General features: G+C 37.3%; 1 protein-coding gene and 3 non-coding genes across 4 annotated transcripts in view; 2 read left to right on the top strand and 2 right to left on the bottom strand.

The window, feature by feature from the left end:
• Window positions 1–21,783, top strand: part of si:dkeyp-97b10.3 (NACHT, LRR and PYD domains-containing protein 1 homolog) — a 45,619-nt gene that overhangs the window by 8,292 nt on the left and 15,544 nt on the right. The window contains exons 2-9 of the mRNA XM_036556537.1: window positions 7,279–7,310; window positions 13,101–13,133; window positions 13,319–13,393; window positions 18,685–18,720; window positions 18,928–18,960; window positions 19,152–19,195; window positions 21,022–21,074; window positions 21,366–21,583. Of these exons, the coding sequence (XP_036412430.1) occupies window positions 7,279–7,310; window positions 13,101–13,133; window positions 13,319–13,393; window positions 18,685–18,720; window positions 18,928–18,960; window positions 19,152–19,195; window positions 21,022–21,074; window positions 21,366–21,583 (524 nt within the window). The remainder of the gene's footprint in view (window positions 1–7,278; window positions 7,311–13,100; window positions 13,134–13,318; window positions 13,394–18,684; window positions 18,721–18,927; window positions 18,961–19,151; window positions 19,196–21,021; window positions 21,075–21,365; window positions 21,584–21,783) is intronic.
• On the top strand, window positions 10,546–10,635 carry trnar-ucu. The gene is given in 2 exon segments: window positions 10,546–10,582; window positions 10,600–10,635. It is a non-coding gene; the product is annotated as a tRNA-Arg (tRNA).
• trnat-agu lies at window positions 15,309–15,382 on the bottom strand. Its single transcript has one exon. It is a non-coding gene; the product is annotated as a tRNA-Thr (tRNA).
• Window positions 15,928–16,001, bottom strand: trnat-agu. The gene has a single exon. It is a non-coding gene; the product is annotated as a tRNA-Thr (tRNA).

Here is a 21,783-nt window from a genome sequence, read left to right on the forward strand (position 1 = left end):
AGCTGCGCATGTTTACCACCACTGAAAAAAAAGGAAGAGATAAGCTGACAAAAGAAGAAAAGCGTAGCCTACTTCTTCACAAGCTAAACCTGTTCTGCGGGTGTTGTTTCCATCATGACATCCACTGACTTACACTGTTTCCACTATTAAGCCGCAGGCCTTTTCTCCTTTTCTCTTTTCAGCACGCTGACATGTGCAAACACATCAGCCAGTGGCTTTGACTGCGAGTCCCAGCCAAGCTGAAGCCCACATGGTGCGCTGTGCTACATTTCCATGTCTGCGCAGACACCTCGCCTTGTTTGCTTAAACGAGACATAAGTACTCTCTCTCAATGTCCTCTTGATCACATAATGTGGATTATGAGAGCAGTATTTTGGCCCTAATCTAGTCTGCTAACTAATAGTGTTGGGCCATTTGTTGTGTGTGTATATATATATATATATATATATATATATATACAATCATACATACATATACATATATATATATATATGTCCAATTCCAAAAAATTCCCTCCGTTGCAGTAACTGTCTCTACTCTTCAGGGAAGCCTTTACACCAAATGTTGGAACATTGCTGTGAGGATTTGATTGCATTTAGCAGTGGGAGCACTGGTGAGATACTGATGTTGGAAGATTAGTTCTAGATCACAAACACCACTCCAACTCATCCTAGAGGTATTGGCTGGAGCTCCATCACTCTAGACAATGCAGTTTCACTGCTCTGCAGCCCATTGCTGGGGGCTTTATACCCCTCTAGCCCACGCTTGGCATTGGACATGGTAACCTTAGGCTTATGTGTGGTTTAGTTAATAGTGGCTTATTACTGTAGGGCCCCCTTATTTTTTAATAAGAACCATTTTTAACAACGAAAGAAAACCTTATATATTTTATTGTGCAAACTAGTAAAAACAAAACTGATCAATATAAAAGCAAACCTGTCGATATTGTTTTCTGGCAAAAATAGAAAAAATGTAGGTGCTGAATGTTGAGTCTTGTGTGAATTTCTGCAAGGCTGAAATTGGCTTTTTATTTGCCCACTTTTTGTTCAAATTTCCCATACCACCTTAAATGGAGCAGCACTTGCATTCTGTCACCTGTACAGGCGCTTGAATGTGACTACTGCACCATTTAAGGAACGTGAAATTCAAATAAAAAGCCAAGTTTAGCTTTGTCAGATTTCTTATATCATTTATCTCATTTGTCCAGGAACATGTGAAGAGCCGTAGCAGAGGCTTCAAACTTACGAAAGGATGTTGTCTGCAGTGAGGATTTAATGAATATTGGAGTGATGAGTTTTATTTTGACTGTCCTGATAACACTAAACACTGCCATATCCATAAATGTAGCTAAGAAGTTATGAAAACTGATGATAAGCAGTTACCATTGCGTTAACCTCATGCATCATCACTCACCTCAAGCCATGTGGAGCTTATGTGGTTTCTGGCACTGTATGGCATACTGTTATCTATAAACATGAAGGCATGCTGTTACCACTGTGCTAATCAATGCTTCTAAGCTTCCATTGCTTTTTAGCTACTTTAGCCTAGTTGCAGGAAGTGCAAAACTAAAAAAACAAAACTTCAGATGCCAAACATGTCTTGGTTGATTAACTACATCTGGACTAGACTAGATGTTTTGCTGAACTATTCCTTTAACGCTGGCAGTAGTGTGTAGTGTCCTGAAGTGAACTGTGGCTCTTTTGCTTAGGTTTAGTGATTATATGAGGTTTTTAAACAATACCCTGCTTAAGTTCAGGCGGGGTCCTCGCAGGTTGGGCAGTGCAGCTGGTGTGGAAATGGGTCAGAGCGCTCGGGGCGAGAGATACTGGCAGCTCTCCCACTTCCTGTTGTTGTGCCTTAACTGACAGAGCGAGAAGTGCGCGGACGAGTGAGTGTGAAAAGAAAGAGAGGCACTGTGTGCTTTTACAGATGTGGTGCTAAGACCTGGTTACATTTGTATTGTATTAGACTTTAGAGAGAGAGAGGTAGAGAGAGTGAATTAGAGTGAGGAATCCACAGCTGGGAGATATTTTGTTCATCACTCCCCCCCCACACCTTCATTTGGAATGCCTGATCACTCCGCCCGTTTCCTTTCCTCCTTCTCCACTCACACCGTCTCTCATCTCTCTTTTCCTTCCCCTTTTTGCAATCCATCAAATTCACTTTCATTGTCCTCGTCTGTAGGTCTGGGCGATATGAACTCAAATTCAGATCACGGTACTTTAATTTGGATGAGAGTGATATCACAGTTAAGGCTGCCACGATTCAGTGACCTAAATCGCTCAAAATTCACAGTCTTGGTGAATCAGCTTAGTGATTAGTTTGTGATGTGACTGATAAACAGGGCATCCATAGGTCATTATAAAGTGTTGAGCCGGTTCTCCACAAGAGGGAGCTATTATCACGCACAGGAGTGGCACCACACCGTCAAAAAAACAAAAACAAAACACAGCTGACAAAATGAGGGACAAAATGCAACTAGGCCACTGACTGACTATCCAAAACTACCTCGTCATGCTAATAAGTCTTTGTAAAACTATTTATGAACAGGGTCAGTGTTTGTTTTTACCTTTATTCCCTCAATGCAGCCCAGAGCTGGGCAAGATGACAATATTTATCATTACAGTGATAAATTACATTACTGTATGTCACAGTATGCTTTTCTGAGGATATTGTGGGTATTGTCATTGTTGTAAAACCACTTACCAACTGCATGTTTGATTACAATGAGAGCATAATTAGTCCTGTTTAATTGGATTTTGAGCAGCACAGTATGTGAAATGTTATAAATAACTGAATTCAATCCTATTCGGCCTGAAAAATTATTTTAATTTGCGATTAATATTGGCCCATTTCACTATGAGCTGCACTACAGTTCCCAACATGCACTGCAACATAACATGTGCTCCCACCCCCTTCCCAACAACGATCTATGGGACAGTACCACAAAAACAAAACAAAACAAAAAAAATAAGATGCCACTTGTCGGTTCAAGCGAATGGGCAGTTTTAAAAAACCTGCTGTCCACTGGGGACATTTAAAGAGGTTTAACAGTGATTTGCAGCAGATGTAGCCTATTGTTTTATGTAAAACAATTAGTTTTTGTTTAAAATTATTTTTAATCATTTAATTATTCAGTGCCTATTTTTAATATGGCCCTTTAAGTGGTTGGGTTTAACACCCATGGTGTATCATAAAAATTTTGCCGTATCACCCACCTCTAGTCCAGCCTCAGATGTCTAACTTTGCTATCTCTAAAGAACATCGGACTGTTTTCAAACCCAGTTCATTTTCTAAAGTCAGCACCAGAGTTTGGGTTTTTTGGGATATTGTATCCTTTTTATGTAGTTTACAGCCAAGGAGCACCAGATTGTACATGTGGCTGTTTGTTTATTGGTCCTAAATTTTGCATGGATACAAGCGCTCTGTGACTCTCACATTCGCCACCATGAGAATAGAAAAATATAAAACAGAGATGCTTAATGAATATGTCTATCACAATCAAAGCAATATTAATAAACGTTCCTTGATGTCTGCTTCTTGGTGGCTGATGCTTGGCCAAAAAATACGCTCCAGGATCCACGGGCCAAAATCAAAAGCATATCTGTTTTATGCTGTATAAAACATGTTAGGGTTTGTAACATGTATGTATGTAAACATGTATAACATGTTTATGTTATATGCTATTATTTTATTGTTCGTCCACATTATTAACAGCAGCTTGTGCTGAAAGAATGATATGAGCATCTGTAAAGAGGGAAATGTTAAGCAGACAGATGTGCGGATAGTACAGCGCTGATGTGCTCTGAGAAAAGCTGTTCTGGTGTTGAATTCTCTCGTCTGGTTTGGATGATCATAAAAATGTATTCCCACGAGCAGCAAACTGAAGCAGGGTTCACTTACGCCCATTTCACACTAGATGTGACGCGGCACGCGTGTTAATCCGGAACCACTCTACGACGCTTGTTATTTTACACCGGACGTGACGCACACGTGTCGTGAAGCAAGAACGGTTGCTGCTTTCTGTTGCTTTTTCACATAATATAAACATCTGTATTGTCCATTTGTTACTCATATAAACTTTATGTAGATGACATAAAGAAATTAATAATAAAATTTTGACTTGCTGCTTTGACTGTTGCTGGCTTTCTTACCAGATAATGTAGCGTGATAGAAAGAGGAGGAGACCCTGTGTGTTCACAACAATAACCTACTCAAGGGATTTTAATCAACCTGTCAAGGAGCTAAAACTAGATTTGTTGATTTGTTTATTAGCCTAGACTGTATATTGTAGCATAGATTTTGCATTTCTGTACTGTTTCTGCATAGAAACTGCTGGCAGGCTGAAAAAGCGGGCTGAGAGCTACGATTCATGCCAGACCACTAATTAGTTGTTTGATGTGGACCTAAATACATGTGGAGGTTTAGTAGCATTTAGTAAATTCATATAGTGTAACATAAACTGTGACCAAGTGCATCACAGTAAAAACATTTTTACTGGATTTGCTGCAGCTCCTCTTAATGAACAGGATATCACGAAGGCTGTTTTGGAAATGTTCCATCTGTCAGCTAAAATGGAGATTTCGATTGGTTACGCTAATGAGTTTTTTTTTAGTTCGGAGCAGTTTAGAGAGAGCTGAGATTTTCTTTTTGATTTAAACATCCTGAACTCAGAAAGTGGTGGGTTGCTGCCCTAATGCTTGTGGTTCAAATGGTGGTTCAGTGTGAATTGATATTCTGTGCTAATGCACGTTTGTGTAGTTGGTTATAAATGTAATGTATATGAAGTAAAAATTATATGTTTGCTGTCACAAATTGCATATGTATGAAGATTTGTTAACTGGTCTAGGTTTAACAGCTAGACCACTCTGAATTACTATTTAAATCTTAAACATTTAACTAGACAGAAATTTAAAAAATGGGTGGAATTCCCCCTCAAAGAGCTAATCAGATGGATTAAAGGTAGGGCTGCACCATATGGACAAACACTGGTATTGTGATCATATTGCTACAAATTGGGATTCAGAAATGCCTTGAAATATATTGAAGGGTCCAGTTATGATGTTTGGTTGGCTTTATGTATCAGTCATAACTTTTTATCCTTCAGAAATAACAGGCTGTTTTTGTTACTGTGCCTTTGAGACTGACCTATGTAAATGGGCTGTGTAGCTCTGTTCTGATTCAGTTCAGTTGGAGTTTATCAAACATGTTTGAATTTTTTTGGCTCTGAGTGTAATCTAGTGTAAATTGATCAATGATTCAATCGGAACAGATTTGTGCAACAGCCAATGAAAACTGAGAGTGTGAAAGAAGAAAATACAGCAAGTAAACAAAGAAAAATGGCGGAAAGTCACTTACGTGTGGAGCAGAGTTTAAGGCACGAGCACAATTTAACATTTAACATTTAAACATTTAAACATTTAAACATTTACATTTAAAACTCGTACATTTAAAAAATGACCATATTAATCACATTTTTAATATGTTTACCTGCTGCTTCTTTACTGTGCCAGTGCAAACAGCAGAGAAGCCGTGCAGAGAACAGCATGAGCCACTTCATGTTTGTTTACTTGCGTCTCCTAGTAACAGGAGAACACTTGAGTTTGCTCGAGTTCAGTGAGTTCAGTTTGGTTCAGCTACAACTTAAAAGTTGAGTAGTGTGTGATCCAAAGTGGTTTAATGTGTGATCCTCGATATTTCAGTCCCCCCAAAAAATCTACTGAAACCAGTTTGATAGTGTGAGATGCCCAGTCTGTTATATCCTGTTAAGACTTTAAAAGTCATGTGAACCCAAGACTTAACACAGTCAATCCAAAACAGCCTGTTTTTGGGGCTGAAAGAATTGTGCATTTAGAAACTTTTGCTCTGTTTACAAACTACTTCAACAAAAGCAAGAGTTTGTTTCATGATATGGACTCCTTAATAAACACACTGCTAAATCCTTAATGTGATATGATTAAAGATTATTTAGACCAAATTAGTTCACTTTTGATGAATAACATCAGAGTGGAACCTTCAGAGCCTTCCACACCTTCAGTGAAGGCCTGAAGATTACATGTATGTGAATGTAGTTCATTTGAATCTCACTGAATTGTCCAGCTTGCTGTGTTTAAACTCTATAAGAACTGTAGTAATACTGTTATTTTATGGAATTATTTTACATCATTTTATTATAAGTGTGGGTTAAAACATTCATAGGTTTCATAATACATAATAACAGTTTCTACATTATGGCCCAAACTGAAGGCCTCACTCCGAAAAATCAAGATTCACTTCTAGATTACATAAATATCGTGATTCCTTGAACACCCGCAGAAACACTCATATGGCACTGTAATTGGTCAGTACACTGAGGGGACATGATTGGTTAGAGGACTCATTTTTATATTAGAGCCTTCTATGAAATCAGTATTGGAAAAGGCATGATAATGATTAACAACATTTGGGCAGCTGTGCTTGAAGGGCTTTGATTGCATATTATATAGGCCTGAACTGTTTGGGGAAATTTCTAATTGTGACTTTTCTGACCAACATTGTGATTTAAATGAGATCATTTTCTATTAAGCTCCATTTTTTGCTCAAGAAGACCAGCACATCCTCTATAATGTCAAACTGACAGTTTGTGGGCTCTGCCTTTTGGGCCAAAATTATCATCTGTAAACTTTGTAAGGCAGCTTTGAATGTGGGATATAATTAAAATTGCAGCTCTATTTCAAATTGTGATTTCAACATAAAAATAATGAAACGCTTAGCCCTAATATTATCTAGAGCACTGAGTCATATTGCTGTGATGATAAAGAAGAAAACAAGTAGGCGATAGAAACATTACAGGCATTTTTGATTTGTTTTGATTCTAACCATAGATAGTTTGTTGTAAGCTATCCTGAAGACTGACCACACAACTCTGGAAGCCGGCCTCTAAACTCAGACTTCTTGCTAAGTCCAAAAATAACCGCCCTTCTTTTACTAGAGTGCACAGATTTAGCTCAAATAATAGCTCTGCGTGATTGCTGTAACTTCATCCAAGAGTGGCTTCACTGCTGTGCTTCTGATTTGACCACAGCACTGGACAGCTCTGTTTTCTCTGCTCTGAAATACCTGATTAGGGCTGGTTATCACATTTTAATACTTTTATGGTACCAAAAAATTGCTTATTTGGAGATTTGGTGAATTAGAGCTGAGAAAACTCAGTGTAACCTTAAGACTAAGTTTGAATCTGGTCAAATTATTTTTTCTTTAATGTGTCCTCTGAACTGATTTTTGTTTTTCTCTTTGCAGAACTGGAGACATCCCCCCTTCAGATCTGAAAGGTAAGGCCTGTTTACGTTGTTGCAGCTCAGTTTCTCCAGCAGAGGGCACTGTAACCTCACTTATTGCTTTAACCATGTACTTCCTGGTGTCTTCTTTTGAGATCTGCACCACTCATACCATTTAAATGTGTTCAGTAATTAGTCAGAATGAAGCATCTCTGAAACTAAACTGCACTATGTCGTCTTATCTGCTGCTTATTATATAATTATAAATTAAAACTAACTGAAACATTGTCTGTTCAGCATGTGCTAAATTTTGAACACCCCATGTCAAATAAGACATTTTCTTGATTGTCTAAGTGAAAATAAGTTAACACATCTTTTATAACTTAAAACATGATATTTTTAAGCAAATTTTAATGCACAAATTCTTTTTATTAAAAAAAAATATAAAATGTAAAATGTGCACAGGCCACTTATTAATTACATTTTTCCAAATATGCTAAATTTAGCAAATAAACCATAACTATGCATTAAAATGTGCAGAAAAGTCCCTATTTCAGTCAGATCTACCTTAAGTAGAGCATCAAACATGAAATGGCTCCATACTCCCTAAATAGTGTGCTAACTATGGAAGTTTAGGAATTCTAGCCTCTACAGCCAAATAGTGCACTATGTGTTGAGTATGGATGTGTCTAAGTCCCAAATGACTATTTCTTAGCTGTATTATTCACTGATGGGCTGCAGGATCCAGTATTTAAACTCCTACGTAGTGCACTATGTAGCGAGCTGGGAACCATTTGAGATTCAGCCCCGGTGTGAGAAGAGGGTGCTGCTGGATTGGTGCTAAATAAGACTTGTGGTGGTAAATTGGTGACCAAAAGTACTTATAAAGCAAAGGTTTTTGCATTAAACAGTGCTGCGTTATGATATGTTCATTATCATACGTAACAAAGTTATGAGGTTAATGAAGTGACTGTAATATACAGTGATGGGTGACCAACTAAACCAGCTCCCATTGAAGTCCCTGTAATTACAGAATAATAAGCTTTACTCACTTAAAAGATAGTTATCCAAGGGTTCCTTAGTGAAGAAAGTGGTTCAATGAACCCTTTGCATGATTGAATGGTTCTTTGCATTGTGAAAGGGTTCTTCAGATTGTGCTGTGGATGGCTCTACATAGAACCTGTCTGGAAATAGTTCTATACAGCGACAAAAGTGTTTTATTGTCACAAGCTTGACATCATAACAACAGCAGAACCCTTTTCAAAAAAGTTCTATGTAGAACATTCTCCATCAACCTAAAGAACCATTTTACAATGCAGAGAACCCTTTAAACATGCAAAGGGATTCTTTGAGCATTTATGGTTTTATATACCATCTTCTTCACTAAAGAACCCTTGAAAAACCATCTTTTCAGTGCAGTATGTAATAAGCCTGAGATTTTAAGGGGTTAATCTGTTAGCACAAGCAGTAATGATGCTACCAAGTAGCCTGTTGGATGTAGCAACAATCACCAAGGGAGGTGGGACTTTCTCAGAATTGTGTATATGGTCAATTCTGGCCACAACTCATTTGAAAAGTAAAATCCATTTCATGGTCCTACATGAAGGAGGTGAAGAGTTCTCAGATTAGTATGTGGGCGTGAGAGACTGGACACAGATGAGCTCATAATGAGTACGTTTAGCACCTGAAGATGAAAACTGGGCCAGAGAAAAATTGGGACAGCTCCATGTGTCCGTTGTTGCACAGTAATAATGACGCTGGTGTAGAAATGAGTGGTGGAGGGATGATTTCCCGGATCCTTTTCTGGTCTAAGGAGTCTAATTTAAGTAAGTTCTGGGGTATTAGACAGGGGCCTGTCCCACTGTCCTCCTGAAAACCCCGTCGCTGCAACTCCTGTAAGAGGAATATTACCAACAGGGCTGGGCAAAATACTTTGAAAAAGTAGTGGTGGCTGAACATGTAGTACATTGTATTTAAAATATATATTTATGTGTTCCATATCAATACATATAAAAGTAAATAAATACATTTTGAATACATTTACAGTAAATCTTGGAAAGGCAAATCATACTGGAAATCTTTTTTTTTTAATTCACACTGTTCATTTCTACTTGGTTCAGACTAGGCCTGAATACTCAGTCAGGACACAGATAAATATTATTACATGAAAACTTAATTAAAATAAATCATATAGTTAATTTTACCTTTTAATTCAATTTAATTCATCATCATTTGCATGCTTGGTGGTTCTTTGCATGGTGAAATGGTTCTTCAGATTGATGGAAAATGTGTTGTATATGGTTCTGTATAGAACCTTTTTGAAAATGGTTTTATATAGCACCAAAAAGGGTTCTGCTGTTGTTACGATATCAAGCTTGTATGCAATAGGACACAGGTCACTAATAGGCGGACCGCGGTCTGAGTCCGGACCTAGACGCTGTCCTATGCGGACCTGGACCTGTAACCGATAAACTGTGGAGAATTATTTCATTTCGACGGGGTGGGCCTATTTTAATCAGCGTAACTTTTCTAGCCTTTATGGTACTGGTTTAGCGGCCCGGGAGACTCACAGACCAATCGCATGCGTTGTAAATATCACACGTGATGCTACTCAGCCAATCAGATCTGTGCATTACAATGAGCACTGTGACTTGAATGAGTGACGCACACGCAGGGCAGGGACGAGGCGAGAAACAGCAGTCGGAGAAGAAAGTAAGTCAGAGCGAAATTATTTTACATGACGTGATCTAAAAAGAGAAAACTGACAGTAAATATTGTTGAAATATTAATGAATTGTATTTGATTTGATATTCAGTTGTCGACTACATAAGATGTTGATATAACTACTAGGCTGCTTCACTATACAGTATATGGCACTAAATCATGATGCAAGTTAGACATTATGATGTTACCGGACCTTTGCTTGAGGATTATTTACCCTAACTGGACCTAATTGAATTTTAATTAAAGACTCCTGCAATAGAACAACCGTTTTTAAAGCTATGTAGAACCCTTGTCTATGCTGAAGAACTCTTGAAGAACCATCTTTTTTAAGAGTGTGATGTTTTATTAAAAATCTTCTAGTCTAGTCTTCTAGATACCCAACTTTTTTTTATTTTGAACCATATAGGCTTTATTTGAATACCAAATTAAGTAAAAAGAATACTGAGACAAGTCTGTATATGTTAGAATAACACCCCTCCCCCCACATACCAACACCCCACCTCCCTGAATGCTCCCCCTGAGGGGGGGAGGAAACACTGCTTGCTCTGTGGAGTTGCAGTGGGTGGGCTCTGTGGCGCAATGGATAGCGCATTGGACTTCTAGCTGTCTGAGTGAGGCAATTCAAAGGTTGTGGGTTCGAGTCCCACCAGAGTCGACACTTTTTATGTCCTGCGAAATTTAGTGTAGCCATGAAAAGCGAAGTAGGTCACCATGCCAGGTCGACTACCTTCACCACAGTGGTTACCTGCATTGAGGAACCCGTGACGGAGCATTTTCCGTTCAGCTGACTCATCTCTTGGTCTTGGTAATTAAATGATGAATTGAACTGCGTGTATTGGATTAGGGAAAAACAGAAATGCCCCCAGAACAGGCATTTAAAACCACTGTTTCCCAGCGCATTAATGCTGTGACTCAGATTTTCCTGGATTCTATAGGTTTTTGCTTGTAAGTCTGCTTATAAATGAAAATTATGAAATGAAAAATGTAGTTTCCTATGGGTGGGCGGTTTGGCTAAAATGCATTTGATGATGCAAAATATATGTCACATTGTTTTGTTTTCCCAGTATTGCTAACAGGATGGAACAGACAAATTGCACCATCAAAACAAAACACAAACATTGATAAATATTAGATAAAAGCAGTACAGTTTAACAGCCAGTCAGCTTTTGGTTGGTTGTTTTTGCAGGCTCTTTACATGTCATTTCTTTGTGTTTTCATGAAACATGCAACTGGCCACTGTTCTAGAAATACTGCTGACACCTACACTGTGCTCAGAAGAGAGTACTGTGATGAATATATATATATATATATATATATATGTATTGCTCGTCTCAGCATATGCACATGCAGTCAGTGGTCGATTTATACAACATTTCAATGGGTATGATTGAATTGTAGTGTCCCCTACGGCGGACAGGGTTGCTAGATCCAGCAAATATACACCGAACCAAAGTTTGCTTAAACACGGCCCACCAGAAACTTAAACATTTCAGACAAACTATTTTGGCTTGAAAATTGAGAACGTGGCAACACTGGCAAAGGCTCATTCACATTACCAGGTTGAAGTGGCACAAATCAGATTTTTTGCCCCAATGTGACTCAGATCTGATGTTTTCGGGGCTGTGTGGACACACAAATCTGATCTTTTCAAATCCAACCTGAGCCACTTTAGCTACATTCACATTACAAGCCTTGTCGCTCAAATCCGATTTTTTGTTCAAATCCGATCTCTCTGACAGTATGGTTCATGCTCGTTTAGGTAAGTGATTCAAATCTGTCCTTAATATGAACGAACCGGCGTCCTGAGATGATCTGCATGCGCACATCTTACTCAGTAACGTCACGTGAATGAATCACGTGCGTCACATGCATCATCAGCACAAACTAACGAGCAGAATGAGCTTCGCTGAGAAGATAATTAACTCTGATCAGCTCTCAGCTTCTTTATTAGAGCGAGACGAAGGAGAACAAGGTGAGATGTGTTGCTTTTCCACCGTTTACAGGCTTTAGCTTCTGTTTTGCGCAGCTGCCATGGTAACGCTGAATGATGGCACACGCACAGTGGAAAAAAAACACATGAATTCCGATCCGAGTGTCACATTAAGGTCACATGGCCACGAATCGGATACATATCCAATCTAGGACCACATATGAAAGTGGCTCAGGTCGGATTTGAAAAGATCAGATTTGCTGGTCTACCCAGCCCTGAAAACATCAGATCTGAGTCACATTAGGGCAAAAAGAAGGATTTGTGCCACTTCAACCTGGTAATGTGAACGTAGCCTTTCATATGTGGTCCTAGATTGGATATGTATCCGATTCATGGCCGTTCGACCTTAATGTGACGCTCAGATCGGAATTCATGTGCTTTTTTTTCCACTGCGCGTGCACCATCATTCAGCGTTACGATGGCAGCAGCGCCGAACAGAAGTTAAAGCCTGTGACCAATGGAAAAGCAACACATCTCACCTTTTTCTCCTTCGTCTCGATCTAATAATGAAGCTGAGAGCTGATCAGAGTTAATTATCTTCTCAGTGAAGCTCGTTCTGCTCGTTAGTCTGTTTGCCGATGGTGCACGGGATTCATTCACGTGACGTTACTGAAGAGGATGTGCGCATGTGGGTCATTTCAGGACGCCGGTTCGTTCACATTAAGGACAGATTTGAATCATTCTGTCAGAGAGATCGGATTTGAGCAAAAAATCGGATTTGACAAATGAGGCTTGTAATGTGAACAAAATGTAGTTCATGATGTATTAAACACTCAATGGAAAATGAAAGTGTGTGATTCTGCACCTTTTCTGTAATTGTGCTCAGCTATTGACATGAACATACATGAAGTATGTGAATCTCACATGTGGATAGAAATTAAAATTAAAACATCAATTATAGAATTCATATTCGTATTTTTGGTCAAATATTCTGATTTCTGGTGTTATTAAAGTGCATTTCATTACTTATGCAGTAAAGGATTAAATGCACTTATAAATTCTGCACTGAGGATTCAAATCAGTGTATTCCAGTTTGTAAATGTAGTCTGGATTTCGCTCTAGGCTTGCATTCAGTTAATCTACTGAATGTATTACTTTGCTTAAGTCTTTTTTTCTGTTTCCTAAAACAGGTATTGAAATTGAAAATGGAAATACCAGCTCAGGTATGGCATATATTCACTTCAAATGCTGATGTTGGTGTTTAGTCATATTCTTCACATTCTTTTATTGCACTCCAATTGATCATTTACATCATTTAGACAAGTTAAATAATATCATTCAGCTTTAGACGTGTACACTCAGAGTGTTTCAGGACAGGTTTTGAATGCCTTGATCTTTTTGTTTGCAGACAGTACAGAATCGTCATCGGGTGAGAGCTCGGAGGAAGAGGCTGAGGAAGAGGAGGAAGAAGAAAGGGAGTCAGGTTAGTATGGACAGACTCTCTCCTTTTAGTGTATCACTTTAGTTCTGCACTGTTTACTCACTTCACTCTCTGTCTGTCTTCCAATATCTAGATCTGTTAATCTCTCTGTTAAAGGGTTCATATCCTACAGTACTTATTTTTTCCCGCTGAGGTCCACTTATAATATTTCTAAGGTTTTAAATACCAAAAACAGTCATAATGCAGTTTTACACGACTGTTTTCCAACCTTTCTTTATCCTGTGGAATTAAACAGGCTGTTTTTGTTGCTGTGCCTTTAAAACTAACATACATTGACGTGCCAAAAGTCATTATTACGCCTTATTACGTATTATTAAACCTTGATTTACCCAAATTATTCATTTAGCTTAATTCTTTAAACTCAGGTCACTGTTCAAGCTCAGCTTCTTTGTAAGTGATCAACCATTTGGTTTAAATGGTAACCAAAAAAACAAAGACCGACTGTTGTTGCTTTTTAATGGAGGTCACCATGTGCTCTTCTGGTGACCTTTAAATGACCCTTCTCATAGAGGGAACACATTTGGCTCTATGCCATCAAACTGGTACAGCGAGAACATTCAGCAGAACTACAAGCTGACTTCTCATGTAAAACTCTTATTGTTTAGCCTGTGTAGTTTGCACAGAGCATATCAGTGTTCAATGTACAGTAATCTACATGCCATATTTCTTTATTTTTCTATGGTTGCAGTTTAATGTTGTAAACTAAAGAAATGAACAGATTATTTTTGTACTTTCCATTCAGATAAAATCGAATTACATAGTGCACTTCCAGCTTGATAGGATCTTTCAAAATTGCAGGGTCAAATTGATACATATTGTTGAGATTTGCTGTATGTACATTGCATGCTTTTAAGCTTATTGCCTTAACCATCTTGTTAGACCGGTTCTTTGCTTTTCTTTTGCGTTCCCACTTTATATTGTGTCTCTAATAACTGTGTGTAGTTACACTTGAAAACATATGCAACAACAGTGTAACTATTGATGATTTAGTCACTGTTACAGATAGATTACAGAAGTAAAGCCTATTTAATTACACATGTGTATCAACTTCAGTTTTGCCTCATTTAATTACACAAGTGTATCTTTTTGATACACTTCACAGCAGAAGTCTTTTTTAAAGGAAGTATGTTTTACATAACATTACATTTATGTTTTACATAATTACTGTGAAATAACTATGTTGTAACAAGGTAACCTAATTATATCACATTAATTTATACCATTCTGTAATTACAGTGTACCTATATAATAACTACACAGGAATTTTCCTGTAGTGTATTGTTAAAGTTACACTTTAAAATAAGTGGACAGTTCCTGTGTAGTTGTTATGTAGGTATTGTGTAATAATGGATTGGTAATATAGACGTTGCTTTAGAGGTATTGCAACACATTTAATTGATGTCATAAAAGTTGCATTTTAAGATAAAGGGACTTAACAATGTCACAGCTCTAGCAACATAAATATTAGCTAAATGTTAGGAAAGCTGGCAGATACAGTGTAAGTAATGTCTTAATGTAAGTTATTACATACTTCCTTTTACTGCTGGAAAACTGCTGTTCCAGTCTGATTACAAATGTAATTACATTTGTATTACTAGCCTTGTGTAATTCATGACAGAGACTGTTACAATTATTAAGATACACTTGTGTAATTACATGAGGCAAAACTGAAGTTTACACGTTTACACAAGTATACACATGTTTAATTACATATGTTAACAACATAAGCTGTACTTCTATATTCCATCTGTAACAATCATTAGTAGTTACATTGTTGTTGCATATGTTGTTCACATGTAACTACACAATTATTAGAGAAAATATTAAGTGGGACCTCTTTTGCTCTTCTGTCCAACTCCAGAAAACCATTATATAGATTTTAACATAATAGAAAAAAAGGCACCGCTGGGATTCGAACCCAGGATCTCCTGTTTACTAGACAGGCGCTTTAACCAACTAAGCCACGGCGCCACACCTTGTGCGGGCATTCTTGCTTTAAAAACGCCTGTCAGCTTCTCACATGAGCACCCGTCTTTATCGGTGACACCGCCTTGATAGGTTTCCTTTGTTTACTTTTCTTTACTCAGGAAGAAGAACCTGAGCCATTCTTTGATTGTAACACCACTGACTACATTGCTAAAATCTGAGCTTCTCTGCAATATCGTCCACTGACAATGTGTATCTTTATAAATGTTATCTTTATAAACTTGAGACGGGCAATCATTTTAATGCTTTTGTTTCAATTTAAACCTAAACAAAAAAGCATATAAACAATTGTTTTACATAAATCAGTACTTCAACATCTGTTGGGTTACTCCTGTGACATGCTTTTTAATGTAGTGTTAGTGTATATTGTGGTAGTTTAGTTGAAAGTTTAAAAATTATGTATTGTCATATGTACATTAAAGCCTGTTGGGAGGTTTGTCCTTCACTGTGTAAATTTGCTTTATTAATTGGATTTGTATTGGTGAGTTCAACCCGAGAAAACCACAAGTTGAAGTTCTGCTCAACAAGCAAGGCACTGCTGGGATTCGAACCCAGGATCTCCTGTTTACTAGACAGGCGCTTTAACCAACTAAGCCACAGCGCCACATGTAAGAAGGGAAGTGGTGCAGTAGGAACACCTGGAGCCTGGAATGCTTTAGGAATACCTTTCAGCTTCTAATATAAACGTCAGTCTTTACTGGGAATTAGAGCCTGGACACATTTGTGATGCCACACTTGATAACTTTCCTTTACTTTTCTTTGCTCATGAAGCACCTGGGTTGTTCTATCATTGTGGTGACAATCAGGGTATGAATGTTGATGTGAAATTGAGCTCTACTGACTGTAACACCACTGACAAAATGACAAAAATCTGAGCTTTTCTAAAATATCCACTATTACTTTAGTTCCAGAGCCAGAAAATCACAAATATTGCATTCATACTATTATTTTATTTCAGTTTTAAAATTCCATAATGTTTAATAACTGACACTGCTGGCACAATCTTTGTGTGACACATGAAGCTGTTAGTATTTTAGCCAAATTTATCAGAAATGTTAAAAGATAATTTACTAATCGTGGACTTCTCAGAGTTAGTCTTTCTTCCTTTGAGATATTCATGCAAAAGGCCTTTCAAAAACACCTTCCTGTTTTTTAAGTACATTTTATGTCCCTGTAGCACTTTTACAATTTAAATTTTGGGTTTTGTGGATTTTCAAAATGTAAGACAAAATGAAACACTGTATTATTATCAAATGCAGTTATTTTGATCAGGATTCATTTATTAGGTTTTACACTCACACATATATTGTTGTGTGCAAAAGTTTGGGCACTCCTGGTCAAATGACATGCGTTGTTAATTTTCTAAGTGATGCACATTTTAATGCACAATTACTGTTTATTTACTAAATTTAACATAATGAAAAAATAAGGTATGTGGCCTGTGCAAAGTTTATGGCACATTTCCAGTTTTAAAAATACCTTCCTGTTTTTTAAGGACATTTTGTGTCTCTGTAGCACCACTGACAAAAACAAATTAATTACCAAAGTAAATTTACCTTGCTTCACATCAAATTTTTTTCAGCATCTGTGAAGTCACTCCTGTGAGTTTTGATCCTTAAGTTTGTAAATTTACCTCATTAGTTGGTTTTGTATTGGTGAGTCCAACTCCAGAAAACCACAGGGTGAAGTTCTACTTCCCAAACAAGGCACCAGACTTGACTGGGAATTAGTTTCCTTTGTTTACTCTTGTTTACTCATGAAAAAGCTGCTGAGTTGTTCTGTAAATGTGTGACAAACAGGGTATGAATGTTGAAATGTAATTCAAGTGAAAAACAGCCTTTTTAGTTGACCCTTAGTAAAGCTGTGACACAGATGACTGTAACGCCACTGACAAAATTACTATAATCTGGACTTTTCTACGGTATTGTCAAGTGACACCTTAGTTTCATAGTCACACTCGATGTAGAAAGTCACAGATATTACATTTAGGTTGTTATCTTATTTCAATTTTGAAAGTGCTAAATGTTTCATGAGTGACACCACTGACGCAATCCTTGTGCGACACGTGAAATCTGAGCTTTTCTAAAATATCGTCCACTGACACGTTACATTGCGTGTGGAGAATTACAAATATTACATTCAGGTTATTTTATGCTAGTGTTGAAACAACTTAACATTTCATGAGTAACACCGGTGACACAGTCATTGTGCAACGAATGAAGCTGTAAAAAGAGATTTCAATGTGGACTCTTTGAGATGGCCATACAAGCCCTTCCTGTTTTTTTCTAATGACATTTAATGTTTCCATAACACAGGTTCCATCATATTGGGACAAGACTTATCATCAAAATAATTTTATATATTTAACCCTTGTGTGGTGTTGATGTGTTACTCAGTGGTCTGGTGGACCCACTGCATTCTTGGTTTTTAAATCAATACAGCCATAACAATTTATGTAAAAATACCAGATGTTTAAAATATTTCAAGTGTCCAGTGTAGGGTTCTCCTTTAGCAGCCGTAGCCAGTCAGCTGTCTGTCCATGTTGTCCACCCTCACACACACACACACACAAACACACACACACATACACACACATATATATATATACAAACACATGCACACACACACACTAACAGCAGGCCATGTAGGAGGAGAACAGAGTGAAGGACACAGCACCTCCACACTTTTATTCCCCGCGGGTTCACCCAACACCACATGTGTAATATAAATGTGTAGGGGGTGAACAGTGTGAAGGCACTGAAAATGGGTTATATGTTTATATGTTTTTCACAGAAAATGAGCAAAGACCAAGGAATCTGAGGTTGAAATAATAATAAATTGCATCATTTTTCTTTTGGTTAACATTTAAGATGGGTCCCACAGACCCCAACAGCACACAAGGGTTAATATTTTTCTAACATATATATCGGAAGAAAACCTCGTATCCCCAAAATGGTAACTTTACATGAGAAGGAAAAATCATACTTTACCTTTAATGTAAGTCAATGGAACCAGGCAAAGTCATTTTAGGTCATTTCTTGTAATCCATTTATCATGAAATTTACATACAATGTAAAGGGTAAAAGGTGTTTTCAAATGATGTAAGAAACTGAAAAACGTCAAAAATATGAGGTTTTCTTCCGACAACAGTGATATATATGGGCTTATTTAGTTGATGCATTAAAATTCTTGTTTTTGTACTGTTTTCAGCTGAATACAGGTCTACAACCTCTTCACATTTCACAATTTCACATTTTTTGCCTTATTCATGTGTTTTTCCCTTACAGAAAACGGGGAGTCATGTGCTAAGCAATTCAGTCAGGGTAAGCGTTAAATATACGTACTTGTCATGTCTTTCAACTTTGCACTTTTTTAATCATTATGGGTGCAGCGGAGAGATCATGAGATCTTTTCTGAAAGTTTGGTCACATTTAACAAAGTCACAAAGTCATGTGTTATTCGACTGTGATTTGGCATTGCTTCATCTCAGTAAAGGGTGGCTGTGTTTTTGTTTTTATTTTTCTTTCCAGAAACAGACAAGGAGCCCAAGGCCACAGACAGTGGTAAATTCTCTTTTTTTCATAATTATAATATTATTTTTATTTTATTATAATTGCTGGCTGGAGGGCTTTGAGGAATATCGTTGAAAATTATGGGTTGTGCTCTCTTTGAGCAAAAATAGCATCTAGATATTAATACTGTTAAGCATTTTGTGAATTCTGAGTGTGTTTTGTCACCTTTCTCCTGTTCTTAGAAAACTCCTTGAAACACTGCTGTGAAAAATGTCAAGCTCTTCAGGTGAGTGTATGGATGAGTTGTGGATTAAATTCTGAAAGTGTGTGATGATTTCACAAAGCCCATTCCCAATAAAACCTAATTGGAACGTTTAATTGTTATTTCTCCAATAGATTAAAGTCAGTAAGTTAACAGTAACTGTGTATTAAAATGTGCAGAAGTGTGTTCTCTGTAGAGCAGGGGTGTCAGACTCAATCACTAAAGGGGCCATATTAAAGAATCTCAACAAATCTGTGGGCCAGAGAAATTTTTTTCTTTTTATTTCATTTTTAATTAATGTTGCACTGTAACCTGAACTGGCCACTGTTTATATGCAGTTTTAAAATATGCAAAAACTTTAGCATTAAAATATGGTCACATGTAGTAGACCTTGAAATATTATATGAATACTTGAAATATTCAAAATTTAAATATCCCCAGGTGTCAGTCTCTTAAACCTACCTATCTGCTTAAACTAGACACCTGGAATCCTTTCTTTACTGCACATTCATTAAGACTTGGGCTCAGTTTCTGAGCTGCTGAGCTGACGTTAAGTGTTTATATTGGCTAAACTGCAGCTACGTTTGGTGACATGACTGGTGTGGAATTGTGTAGAGTTGATGCGAAACCACTGTCCCATAGATTGTTGTGGGGGCAGGAGAGTCGGAGCACATTACGTTGCAGTGCATGCTGGGGACTGTAGTGCAGTGCATTGTGAAATGGGCTGATAGTAATAGAAAATTAAAATACTTTTGCAGGCCGGATAGGATTGTGTCAGGGGCCCTATCATGCCCACGGGCCTTGTGTTTGACACATGGGCTGTAGAGGATACATATGACTGTATTCCTATTTATTTTTTTTTATGACAAGAGTGTTTGAGTTCAGGTTATTGTGAATTAACATAAGAACATGCACTTTAAAATATGGCCATAATAATATTAGGGATGGACGTTGATATTGTATCGCAGATACTTGCTTAAAAAATTATTAGGACGTTGGACAGACATTTAGATTGGACCAATATTTTTCAAACCAATATTTGATAATATAATTATTGTACTCCAGAAGAACAGAATGTAGGTGACGCTGGGTTACTGCACCAAAATATCTGCATTTCATTCATTTGACTTCATTTGTATATTTATTTATAGTGCTGGCCCAGGTGGATTTAGTTTCTACATTTTATTAATGTTTATATATCAGTATCAGCAGATATGTACATGAAAAATATTACTTTATTTATTATTTTTTAATTATTTTATTATTTTTCATTTTCAGATATTCTATCAAATGTAATTTTGAATATTTGAACATATTACAAGAATGAGGAAAGCTTAAGATATGTGTTCCTCTTTAATGATGAATAGATTACTTTTTTTTAAAATATTATCATCATTATTGCTGTGATTGTAATTATTTTTCATTAATGTAATTTGTATTTATTAATGAAACTTGAAAGAGTAAAATTATTGTCCTAATAAGTAACATAAAATGCTATTCCGAGGGGTCCTGCCCAATCTGGCAAGCAAGTTTGAAAACTGCAAACTACTTTTTGGTCAGCTCTTGTCAGCGAGGGAGTGATCATGTTTTACTTTATTTAGATTCACTAAAAAAAAAAAATTATACCTGACACACACTAAACTCTCTATGTAAAATATTTCTTTTTTTTTATATACTAGATGCCAGTTTGGTGAAAAATGGTGTAATTTGTTACATGTTCAATAGGGGGCGTTAATAAAACTCATTTTGATAATGCAGCGAACATAAACTGACACAAACACAAAACACACAGAAACACTAAGCAGTTTTAGTAGTTACTGCCTTTAAAGCAGTGTTTACTTCCCTTGCAGAGGCCTCAGTATGAACTTGTCACACCCAGGAAAATCTCCAAAGGTCGGCTTCTGTAAGTACTGCACTCAGCATCTCCATCTCTGTCTTTTCCACAGAAAAAAACCCTTGCTGCTCATTTTATCTGTGTGTATCTTGGAAGTTATCTGTACACAAATGTCTTTGTCTGTTCTTGCAAAATTTTAGTGTTAAATGATATATCTGGTTCTTTTGGTGTTGGTATAAGGCACAGTTTCCCAGTTAGCTTTGTTGGGTCCTAGTTATAAGGGTCATATATCTTCAGTGTGTATTTAAAACATTCTGTGTATTTCTCCTTTACTGTGAGTCTGTTTGTGCTCCATGCCAGGCTGATGCTGGAGGACGAGGGGGTGTACGAGTGCTCGTTGACAGGCCTGGTTTTCGAGGTCTCTCAGAAGGTGCAGATCCGCTACTGTATTCTTTCCTGGAGCAAGTTCGGTACCTACCTGAATGATTCATGGAAGTTTGCCGGGCCTATTTTTGATGTGGACTGTGACCCGTCCATCCTCAAGTCCATTCAGTTCCCTCATTCACTCTGCCTGGCAGGTACAGGCTCAGCATTTACAGCCAATGACAGCCAACAATAATATACCTTTCCTGCTTTTCCTGCCTTCCTCTGTATACTTATACTCGTTTGTGAACGACACATCACTAGTGAAATCATGTAGAGTGGTGTAATTAGACTGGCAGCAACATAGCAATAGGAGCTGTATATATTTATATATTATATATATTATATAATATGT

Source organism: Colossoma macropomum, unplaced genomic scaffold (assembly GCF_904425465.1).
Source record: "Colossoma macropomum unplaced genomic scaffold, Colossoma_macropomum, whole genome shotgun sequence".
NCBI lineage: Eukaryota > Metazoa > Chordata > Actinopteri > Characiformes > Serrasalmidae > Colossoma > Colossoma macropomum.